Source organism: Vulpes vulpes, chromosome 4 (assembly GCF_048418805.1).
Source record: "Vulpes vulpes isolate BD-2025 chromosome 4, VulVul3, whole genome shotgun sequence".
NCBI classification, from domain to species: Eukaryota; Metazoa; Chordata; class Mammalia; order Carnivora; family Canidae; genus Vulpes; species Vulpes vulpes.
Window position 1 is genome coordinate 71,606,748 of NC_132783.1, and position 12,546 is coordinate 71,619,293.

Here is a 12,546-nt window from a genome sequence, read left to right on the forward strand (position 1 = left end):
AAAAGGTAAGGACAAAACAGGTATTAGAATTTTTTAAAATTTCCTTTTTAGAAAATAAGACACTATCCAATTACAAAAGCAATGCATGTTTCTTTTACCAAAGGAAAGGGATATTAGAAAATTAACATACCCATAAACTTAGCACCCAAGTATAACTACAACGAATGTTTTGGAAAATAGTCTTTTAAACATATTACCTAACGTAGATGTTATATATCAAAAATTGATTAAGAGGGTGCCTGGGTGGCTCAGTGGTTGAGACTCTGGTCATGATCCCCAGGTCCTGGGATGGAGTTTTACATCAGGCTCCCCACAGGTTGCCTACTTCTCCTTCTGCCTGTGTCTCTGCCTCTCTGTGTCTCTCATCAATAAATAAATTTTAAAATCTTAACAAAAAAAGCTGATTAAGACTTTGCTTACAAAATATTTCTTGTAAGTTTTAATTATAAATTATGGTTAAATACAACTTCTCTGAGGCATTCTGGAGCTGAATTTAGCTCTGATGCAGGCTTGTGCTGGACTTACAAAAGTACTAGAAGGTTCTTTTTAAGACAGTTGTTAATCAGATAATCAAGCCCATGGCTCAAAAGGATGCAGATTTTTCAGAGAAGTTTTCATAAAACGAAAGTATACTTTTCTGGCTACCTAATATATATTTATGTGTGTGTGTGTATATATATATATATATATATATATATATATACACACACACAAAAAAAAAGCAAGAGAGAAAGCATGCTTTTTGTGTTTCAGTGCTGATTAACATATTTGAAAATATTTGAGCTACTTCCCAAACAGGATCTTCTAAGACAAAAGGACTTCCTTTCATCCACACTTAAATAAACTTCTCTTTTTAAAGGTATTAGATACCAGTTCTGTCATGGCAGATGGGATAGGAAATGTTTCCTCCACAGCAATAATCTTAATTTGTTCTCGGACCCAAAGAATTCCTTTGAAATGCACATAAAAGCATTGTCCAATCACTATGAGAGACAACAGTGAAAGTGTGGTGACAAAACCAAAATTGTTCCACATGTAGCCTCCCAGTGGCCTTTGGGTGAAAGATGCTAACCAAACATTTTCATGGTGAGCGGTCAATTCACTCATTTGTCTATCAGGGACACCTGCATGAGGTTTCTCTTCGATCTAGAAGCACCATCCTAGAGAGCCATATTAAAGTGATTACACAATTAGAAAAGTCTATTGGTACCAATTACTCTAAAAGTCTCCAGATGGAGATCCATTCTTCCACACTGGGTGGCAGAAAACATGAGCCTTCCACAAAGGACTGGTTGAAATCCTTAAGGCAAGCCTAGGGGGTGAGTACCACAGGGTGGTGGCAGCCCTTCTTCCTCGCAGCTGTCCCAGCTCTCCAACCAGCCCAAAACACAGGAGGGCTGCCAGGGTATTCTGCACAGAAGGGCATGTTGTGACACCTGATGTCTGAAGTGAAAGACCACCTATCATACCACAGAACAGATGTAGCTCTAGAACTTGCCAGAGATCTCAGCCTCAAACTCCCTGACATCATCTCCTTTCAAGAGCCTAAGAACCAGGAGGGGGGATGAGTGACTGTTTAATGGGGACAGACTTTGGTTTTCAAGAAGTCCTGGGATGAATGCGTGGTGGTGGTTGCACATCAGTATGCTTTATGTCACTGAATTACACACTTAAAACTGGCTGGAAGGGAAAATTTTATGTATATTTTGCTACAACGTATGCATGTATATGTGTATGTCTGTATAAATATATACAGCTGGGATTTGTAAGAGGTTGTCTCAGAGACATCCTAACCATTCATTTGTCCAGATTCTGCACGTCAGACCATGAATGAGCTGGCCTCACCAAGAGCTCTCCCAACAGCACAATCACCCCTTAATATGATATCCTTTGTTTTCACAGAGGGCAAACCTAGGACTTGGCTGCGTGGACACCATTCCTACATATTATATACTACTTTTGGCAAAAACAATTTATTGCATTGTTCACTTCGTACCTTCTTCAATCTCTTAAGAAAAATCCAACATGTCCTTCGGTTTTTAATATATGAAAATTTTTCCTCCTGACGAAGTAAAACTATTATTTTTTTTAGATATAACAATTATGAAAAAAATCACTATATTTCTCTAGGTTACAGCTTTATTTATAGGATGTTCAGAACTAAAATTTTTAAGTTCAAACATTCTTATGTCATGTATTATTGTAATTCACTTCCTTTTCTATTGCACATGGCTCTTATGTTATTTAGTGTCTTATTTTAAAGGACATCAGTGTCTTTGGGGAAAGGTGGGTTATAATAATAAAACTATGCGACCACTCACAATGAAGATGAGTCTTTATAGAGAAAAGGAGCATGATCTAGCTAGCTAGCATGATCTAGCTTGGGCAGCTTTTATAAATAATTTGGTAAAAGATTCTAAATACTAACAACCATTTAAGCAGAAAACAAACAATGTTTCTTGCAGGGCTAAAAATTATACCACCTGATTACACTCTGAACCCAGAAAAACAAACCATAACTGCATCCCTATAGTTCTAGAAGCAGCATGCAGAATAAGCAGTCTGGTACTGCCAAAGTGAGAGAGACCCAAAGGTCAAACTAACCTTCTCCCCTTTTTTCCCTCTAAATCAGAACGCACATGAGTCAAAAAAGCATTTCCGCACAAAAATTCTACCATAAATCTCTGCTGGACAATAATGCCTGGCTACCTCTATTCTTCACATTTCAACAGCCACCAACTAAATCAAATTTTCTGCAAGAGAGGAATAGTATCTTTATTTGGTAATTAGTTAGGAAAATGAGGATGAAAAAAAGATGGGATCCCAGTTGTCTGGACTACTGTATGGTTTTAACCCTAAAGTTTCTATCCCAGAGCTTCTGGCCTTCTCTTAAGGACTGTCTATGTTGGAAGATAAGAAAAGGATTTAGAAAGTTTTTTTTGTTTTTTTTTTAAATCTCAAGTATCCTTTTATTATAACCTCACTAAAATGTATTCTTCAGTCAAATCAATGAATGGGATGGTTAGTGATGTCCCTGAACGGAAGAGAAGAGGAAAACACATCTACTTTTCTTAGTCACCAGATGAAGTGGAATCACTCGTCCTCCTCCTGGCATAATTCTATACCTGCCCATGATCTCGGACAAGCTGTGGCATATAATGAAAACTTAATATCCTACTTATTCTAAAGTTCATATTACATGACCCACAAAGTATTGGCCCTAAAACGAATTCTAATTTTTGTAATTTACTAGTAAGCTTTGAGGGGAAAAAAAGGAGCCTCTGAATTAGAAAAATCAAACCTTCCTATATGTTTTGCATTGTGTGTTCTATGAACTATTAAGTGATTAACATTAAGCTGTAATAGCTACTTGACGGGATGAGCACTGGGTGTTATTCTGTATGTTGGCAAATTGAACACCAATAAAAAAATAAATTTATTATTAAAAAAGCTGTAATAGCTGTCTGATATTTGTTTAGGAACATATTACTCCACTTATCTGAGCACACCATATTGGATGTAATTTTAACGACAGATCATAGATACCTACTATTTTCATCCCAAATTGACATTTCACTTTATATCCTCATACTTTAGTGCAAAGGACCCAATTCTGCTGCAAAAATGTTTATGCGTTCATTATAGATTCAATGTAGAAGAAGGAAGAAGTACCACATTTAGTGTTAATCCTCATATTTCCAAAACACTACATACAGCAATTACTCCTGTGCTAAGGCTTCAGGCTCATCAGCAACTTGGTGAGGTGCTCACAGTATAAAATATCTTCCCTTATCTAAGCAGATGAGTCTCAGAGCCAGTCTTTAGTATTACATCACTGCCATCTTTACCTGGTATTTTTAATCTTCAAAGGACTTTAGCTACAACCTCATCAGCAAATGTTTCAAGCAAAGTGCTCTATCAAAGTCATTTTTTCCTAAAGAGGAAAACAGGCAGGGAAGATGTAAGGGAAGAAAAGATAAATTTACCTGCATCAATTTTCTGGAGAGCTCATTAGTGAGGAACTCTTCTTCCTTCTCATAATTTACAGCAAGGGTTTCTTTCTCCTTCTGCAAAGCCTGGATTTTCTTGAATAAAGTATTACTGATGAATTCTTCCTCTTGCTCAGCCCTGGCTTGCTGTTTAAGGGGAAAAAAATAAAGAGAGGAACAAAAACAGCAACAATATGTTAAAGAAACAGGAAATTTACAATTGAAATAGTTCTTATTTACAGAGAGGGCACCCATTTTAATGAGATTTCTATTTTTAACTGTGAACCAATGCACACTAAGATACATAAACCAGAGGGACTGAATAGCAACCCTAAAAGCAAATCTGGCTTTTTCCCCAAAGGGCCCCTGTACTACATATGGCTCCTCTTCTTAAAGTGATGCTTCAAAGATATTAATAAAGATTGTTTTACAATTTTTTTAATCAATCCCAAGTCAATCACTAGACTACAGAGACCCTTCATATGGCAGACAGGTCCAATTCTGGGATATGGTCATCAATTCATTGTAACTCTCTGCAAGTCACTATATCCCAAAGGTTTATAGTTAAAATATATGGACAACATGTTTTACTGAAGCAGAGAAAGTAAAATCATGTCACCTCTTTAGGATGTTACTGAAAGGGTTTGAATATGCAATTTTAAAATCAATGCAGATATACAGGAATTCGTTTCCATGCTCAATGAATAGTCATTGTAAGGAAATATACCAGGCAGCTAAAAAGAATTGAGGTAGCAGGAATCCAACCAGTGAAAAGTAAGGGTGGATGAAAAGGCTTATTTTTTTTATTAACTTCCCACTGGGAATCTTTTGGAGGTGAGGGCAAGGACAGCCATTACTGAATTTTAAAAACAGAAGAAAAGAGGGTCAGGATAATTCAATGGAGATGAAAATATTCTTCTGTAGCTTCCCCCACCAACCTACGTTTTAACAGAATAAACAGAAAAATCTAACCATCCTTGAAGGAAATTAATCTTTTTAAGAAAGAGGAAACTTGTTTCAACTCTACTCAAAGCACTTTTTAAACTGCATCATTTTGATGCACTCATCCCAAGTAATGCACTCCTGTTTTATCAGCCACGCTGAGGCAGAAAGAGCTCCATCAATTCCAAGCCTCTAGCACCTGTCACTTATAATAATAATACTAAAGCCAGAGGGCAGGAGACAAAAGGGCACCAGCACTAAATAATTACCACCTTGCTGTAAAACCTCTGACCAGCATTCCCAAGTCCAGAGGTTTAGATTTCTGTACCTAACTCTCTAGCTCCCCAGGGCCCGCACCCTCACAGCCATGGTTTCTGGGGAGTCCGTCCTCTGTGCTCTCTACCTCTGTGGCCAGAAGGAAGGACACCAGTCCTCAGAACTGCTTGTCAAGCAATTCTACAAAAGAGAGCCATGTATAGTACTTGGGAGTGGCAGAGGCAGAAGCAGAGGCCCCCACCCCAGCTGAGGAGGGAGCCCGATGCTAGACTCAATCCCAGGACCCCAGGATCATGACCTGAGGCCAAGGCAGACACTTAACCACTGAACCATCCAGGCCCCCACCCCCATGTATTACTTCAATTGAAAAACAGAGCTACAAAAGGTAGAAACTTTGGGAGAAGATCCAGCACTCCCATTCTTTAAGAAACCATTTGGGATAAGCAAGGAGAACTGAGCACGTAGGAACACCTCTCAGCAAATAAACTTGTATTTCCATGCAAGAGCACCCAGGGAGAGGTCCCTAGGCTTCAGTGGCTCCCTCACACATGAGATTTTGTTAGCCCTTCCTAGTGCTGAACTCCCCCCCGGGGTCCAGATAACCTGCTGAGGGGCAGTGCTTCCCCTCCCCACTGTCAAAGAATCCACGGCTGCCCTTTAAAACCCACAGACTTCCAGGTGTCATACTAGTGCAATGGGCAGGAATCCAAAGTATTTACGGAGGCACACTTGACACATATATCCAAGCCCGCAATCTGTTCGAGCTACTTGTTTTTCTGGTTTTGACTGACAACGTCCTACATGATTTGATTTCTGATTATTCTAAAAGTTACAGAACAGAAAGGTAGAGAGGGGCTGTAATGCTTCTGCCAGTGATTCTGCACTTAATTATTCAAAGGGGTGATTGCCATAAATTATTTTCATTGTCCAGCCAGACTCAACTTCTTTCACATTGCCTCACACTCAGAATTTTAGACAAGTTGTATATTTGATCACAAGCAGTCAAGAAAGCCAGACTCAGGCTCAGCAGAATACCCTCCCCTTTGCACTGGGGTGTGGAAGCAAGAAGCTGGAAATAAGGGATAAGCCCTAAGTGTTTGTTCATGTTTGTTCACCCCTGCCTCCCCCTTCATCGAACCATTAAGTTACAGGGACAACAGATTTCAGTGTAATATAAAACAGAACTCTGCGATAAAAAGTAGATTTGTGGTTGCCAGGGGCTGAGGGGGGGGTGGTGAGTGGGGGAAGGGGGAGTGTGAGAGATGGGGACTGACTGCTAATGAGTCCAGGATTTCTTTTTGGGGTGATAAAAATGTTCTGAAATTAGTGCTAACGGTTTACACAACCTTGTGCATATACTAAAAATCAATGAGGTGTACACTTTAAAAGGGCGGATTTTATCATATGTGAATTATACGATTAAGAAAAAGCACTTTGATAATTAGCAGGGTTTGTATTTCGCGGAGCACCTGGTTTCCTTTGCAATTCTTCCCAGAGAAAACAAGAAAAATTTTAAAAGGATGGGGGCGGGGAGGCGCTGAAGAGCACCAGATCTGCTCTGAAGTGCCTTCCCAAGTAAGTGACACATCACTGCTTGTGAGAGGCTGAGGCTTTAGCTAACAAAATTATTCACCATTTTAGAATAGCCACTTAATTCTAGGCAAAGCCCATTAATGGAAAATGCCGCTCTCAGGACCCCTGAATAACACGCGGAACTGCTCTGTGGAAGCTTGTCAAAGCCTCTCTAACTTCAGCAGGGGTGAACAGGCCCTCACACAGGCTTCATAAAAGGCCTCCTTTAGCTGAAGTTTTTGCCACTTTTTAGTTTGAACCCGGGGCTGTTTGTTATTCTGCCTCCAGCGGAATGTGACATTCAGAGGAAAACCACTGGGAGGACAAAATTCCAGGTCCCCAAAATGTAAAACCTAGTTCACCCTTTTGCTAACTGGTCACAGATCATTGTAGGAATTAGCACACAAATGAGGACAAAAGATAAGATTCTGCATCCAATATAGCCTCAGAGAAAATTTCCTAAAAGATTAGACAGAGTGTACTGACAACCAGGGCTAAACTTGATTATCAAACTCTGAACTGAGCGCCACACAAAGCTATTCCCCTCATCCGGCCCCCCACAGCTTTCTCCCAGGCCATGTGCATCACGGGCCCAATTTCAGTCTTAGTCCTGGCCTTTTTTCCCCTAACTCTAAGACAAGTCTTTTATTTAAGCTGTAAGCAAATTATCATTCCAATTTATCCTCCCCACCCCACCCCCGCCCCAAAAGAAGCCAAGAGCCAGGTCGACAGTGGGCCTAGGAGCAAAGAAGCCAGCCCCAGGCACCATTTGCCAGCACTGGCACTTAGAAAAACAAGTGGACAGAGCAAAGATGAAACAAGCTATCATTTAAAAATCTCATCAGTTTGATCAATCTAGTTCCCTTTTTATCTGAAATGCTTGAAAATTTCAGCACACCTAAACACATCCAAACTCAAAAATAAAATTATATCAAAAGCTAAATAAATGAATCATGGTTCACTGTAACTTGAAAATGTGAAAAAATTAGGAATGCTTTGAAAAAGGAAAACTTGTGTTCTGCCTATGTCTGTAGAGCTGAAGATTGGTAAATCTGGGGAAGATTTTTTTAAATATCCATAATTATATTTGCATATTCAATATGTTCTAGATGCTGTGTTCAGAAATTCAGTGACTCTGGTTTAACCGTACTCACCTAGTAGTATCAGCTATTTTTGCCCCTCCCCTAGCAGAAATCGTCTGAGGTCTATAAATACGAGGACTAGAGCAAAAAGCATCTCTCCATCACTCCACATCCTATCAAAAATCCAACATTAAAAAAAGGGGGGGAGGGGACAGTAATAGGAATAGGACAGGAGAAATTTACCAAGTACTCCGGCAAAAATAAACACCAGCCAAATTCTTAGAAAAATTATTGTTTCCTGAGTCACCACATATTTAGGCAACCATATTCTAACTGAGCACAATTTTCTGTGAATAAAGACAACACAGCTCACTCTGACCCACTGCTATGATGACCAGGGCACAAATTTGACAGGATATTCCAATGTGAATCCAGCAGTATTTTGAAGATCAGTGGGTGGAGAAAGAAGAATTCAAAAACTCTCAACAGCAGCACTCACTGCTGATGAGAAAATTCAAGTGCCAAAACCAAAATCATATAGGATGATGCAATTCATGATCTGTCAAGCATAAGGAAAAAACAGTTTTCCAGAGCAGGCAATATTTGATAGCAGCCATAGGTAAAAAATATAATCAAGAGAAGATACGAGTGACCACCAAGATAACACACTGGCATTTGTTTTTAAAAATTAGTTTTGATTGCTGACTTGTTTTAATAACAAAAAAAATCATAAAAGATTACCTTGAAGCTCTAATGCTTAAGAGTTCAGGCAAGCTCTATTTATTATTTTAATTATTTACATTTAGGAATGTTTTTAAATATATTATTTAAATTCACTATTATGTTGCCTAGTCACTTACAATCCATATTCTAATGATTTCAACATTTCAGTTTGAAATAGCATTAGAAACCAAATTGTTACAGTAGCAGGAACCACCTAACACGAAACCAGGCAAGTGAATGAAACTCCGCGCTTTCTCCACTGTCACTGACTAGGTTCACCACAGCATATGTGCACTGGCCACGGAGATGCTCAGAGTTCAACAGAACCCATGCCTGATGGCTGGTGCCTCTTGGGGGAAGTCTCCTGATCATCAGTCATACCAATGGGTTTATGAACACAAACCACTGCCCACTATGGTCCTGCATGGTCTGTTTAACATTTAAGTACCAATACTACAGGGGTGGGCAGCAGCTGACACAGAAGATAAGCCCGTTAAGTACCTTCATTTCTTTAATTAGAAGAACTAGAGACATGATTTCAATTACATGCATGAGAATCAGAATTTTCCATGTAGTCTGTCGAAGCGCTAGGTTATTTTGTGTTTCTTCCACATACTGCACACTAGGCTTATGGCAAAAACAATAATCAGTAAATTAAAGCACTTATTTATTCCATTCCAGTACTGCCAGCAAATTACTGAGTGTGAGTATACAGGGATCAGAAGAGAATCATTGTGAGCCCTTGCAACTGTGCTATTCTGCCCCAGATACTACACCTAGGCCATTTGCAGGACTGCAGGGCAAGAGAGAAACAGCCAGAAAGCGTAACTTGTAGGGCCAGAAGAGCTCAGAGAATCTCAAGGTTAAGACTAACTCCAACAGCTACCAAGTTTCATCAATCTGCTGTACCTGTCAAACCAGCTTCAGTGAAAGACAGGTCTTTACCACTCTGGTGTCAGACTGCCTCCTTCACAAGATGCCCACCTCCAGCAGTGTGACCCCGACAAGCGATGTGACCTCTCTGAATCACTGCCTTCTCCTCTGTAAAGTGAAAGTAATGGTACCTCCCTCTGGATTGGAGTGAAAATAAACCCACATAATTCACAGAAAGCTGAGCATAGTATCTTGCATAAGGAAGCACTCAAAAGATGGTTGCCAAAAGGCCTGGGAAGAAGCATGTAAAGGCGGATTAATGAGAAAACAGCGAAGTCTTATGGAGCCTCCCCTCATTTAACTAAAAGTTGAAAAGGACATAATTATGGTACATCCATAGAAACACACAGTAGAACCATCAAAAAACATATATATATGGTTTGCATTTACTCTCATGAAAAGATATCCAACAACAAATGATTAACTGAAATACCAAAACTGAATGTTTATATCAAAAGTAGAAGGATCCTATGCCGGGTTTCCACAGAAAAATCACACACCAAGGACACAATGCCATATGAATAAATGAACAGAAACAATCTACTTACAATTCCACACATACACACTAACTACCCCACCTTCAGGACCAGCAAAGGCTTCAGATATTCAAATTCTGATTAACTCTAAAAGAATTTTATCTGAAACATTACAAAGAAATAAAACATGGTGAATGAGCAACAAGAAAATAGATCAGGCAGGTTTGAAAAAGAAAACAGAACTTCTTGAAAGAAATGTTTAAATTCATCACGCATTTTGTATTTCAATAGCAAATTTGACACAGCTGAATAGCAAAGACTGAAAGAAAGAAGAATTAATCCAGAATGTAGACCAAAGAAACAAGAAAATGGAAAATGGGAAGGATATCAATAGAGACAGGAAGGAAATGAAAAATTTGACATACATCTCACTAAAGATTAAGAGGAAGAAAACATTTGAAGATGATGGCTTCAAATGGAAATGGTGTATCTCAGAAATACCATCTGAGAATTTCCCAGAATCTAATGAAAGATGTGAATCTATAGATACAAAAAGCAACCAAGAATTGGTACCTGGACACATTTTAACCCAACTGTATGTCATTAAGACAAAATCTTAAAAATAGTCTAAAGAAAAAACAGATGATCCATAAAGAAACAAACAGACTGACAATCACTTCCCAACATCAACAAGGAAAGGAGACAACAGAATATTCTCAAAATGCTAAGACAAAACAACTGGCAAACTATACTAGGATATCAAGAAAAACTGTCTTTGAAGAAAGAAAGACCACATTTCTAACATAAACCAAAACTGAGTTTATCACCAATAGACCTACACTAAGAAGGTGTCTACAGGATGGATTATTCCAGAAGAAATGTCTACAATGCACAAAAAACTGATGAGCAAACAAACTGATAAAAATGAAGGATAATCTCAACAAAGAGAACATCTAGTCTGTGAGATGAAAATGTCAGTGAGCCCTCTTGCTCAACAACAGACCCCAATCCTTAAAACCAGAAAGAGACAAGCCCACTTAACTCATGCTCTAAGAATGAGTGTTTATTTATCACACTTTCTTTAGGCACTAAAGATGTTCTGTAGTGTGTGAACATTCCAACCTCCAGACTAGAAATGTATACCTAGAAGACCACACCCCACCAAATTTCCTTCCTTGCCCAGGTTCATGGGTTGCACCAATACCAACCCCCACCTATGACCATGTGTTCCCTGGCGGCTCTCTTGAGGACCCCTCTGAACCCCTCCAATTAAACTCCAGGAGTCTACCTTGCGTGAGGTCAGTTGTTAAGGCTTGTTGATCCTGCCACCTCACCACCGCTGCCAGCACCCAAAATAAATTTCTCCCTTTCTGTTTTCCAAATCCCTCTTGAGTTACTGGCTTCTCTGGCAACAAGTTTATCCAGTAACAGTGTTGGCAAACCCAGCCAGGGCCCCCTTGGGACTGCCTGGGTGGAGCAGGTGGCCACCGCAAGATGCCAGGACTCACTTGCTCTTTCCTGAGCTGGTGGCTGCGCTAGATCATCCAGAAACAAAAATACTGAACTAGCACTAAAATACTAAGTAGTAATAGTGTCAGTCAAAGGGGATGGTGAGAATTAAAACATTTTACGGTCCTCATATTTTAAATGTGCAAGGTAAAATTTCAAGGATAACTAGTAAATGAATAGAAATGGAGAAATTCTAAACCAGTAGAAAAAATACTTAAAAAGGTCCAAAAGAAAGAAAAATATGGTAGAAAGAAGGAAACTATATCAGTAAATCATAATAAACACAAGTAGACTAACCTAGACAGATTGTGAGATTGGGGAGAGGGTGGAGAAGCAACGCCTAAAACATATTAGATATAAAAGTTTTAAGTACAGAGGTGAAAAAAGATACACCATACAAACAATAACCCATCCCCCAAACTGGGGGACTACAAGGCTATATTAATATCTGTCTTAAACAGATTTTGTAACAAAACACATTTTTAGGAAGTTCTAGCAAGCACAGAAAAAATAGATAAAAATTCAAAGTATGATAATTGGTAAAGAGAAAACAAAACTATCATTATTGGCAGCATTATTTAAAAACTATAAAACTCGGGGCATCTGGGTGGCTCAGTCGGTTAAGCATCTGACTCCTGATTTCAGCTCACATCATGATCTCAGGGTCCTGGCATCCAGCCCCGCATCAGGCTCCATGCACAGCAGGGAGTCTACTTGAGGATCTTCCCTTTCCCCTTGCCCCTCCTCCTGCTCCTACACATCCTCTCTCTCTCAAATAAATAAATAATCTTAAAAAAAAAGAAAAAAAGAAACTATAAAACTCTCCTGGAAATTGAAGTAATTAAAAGAAAGATAAAGACCATGGATTTTGTATGTACCAGCCATAAACAGAACACACATTTCAAAAAGATATTATTTAATACAGTCATGAAAATTTTAAGGCACCTAAGAATACATCAGCCAAAAGATATCAAAGGTCTCTATGAAGAAAAGAAGTCTGGACTGAAATATACTCAATGAAGAAAAAATACATGAATAGATATA

At 39.0% G+C, this 12,546-nt stretch overlaps 1 protein-coding gene across 1 annotated transcript in view; it reads right to left on the reverse strand.

Annotated features, from left to right (window-relative positions):
* The window catches only part of CCDC6 (coiled-coil domain containing 6), a 107,091-nt gene that overhangs the window by 50,332 nt on the left and 44,213 nt on the right, over positions 1 to 12,546 (reverse strand). Inside the window, exon 2 of the mRNA XM_026013579.2 lies at positions 3,987 to 4,136. Coding sequence (XP_025869364.2) covers positions 3,987 to 4,136 — 150 coding nt within the window. The remainder of the gene's footprint in view (positions 1 to 3,986; positions 4,137 to 12,546) is intronic.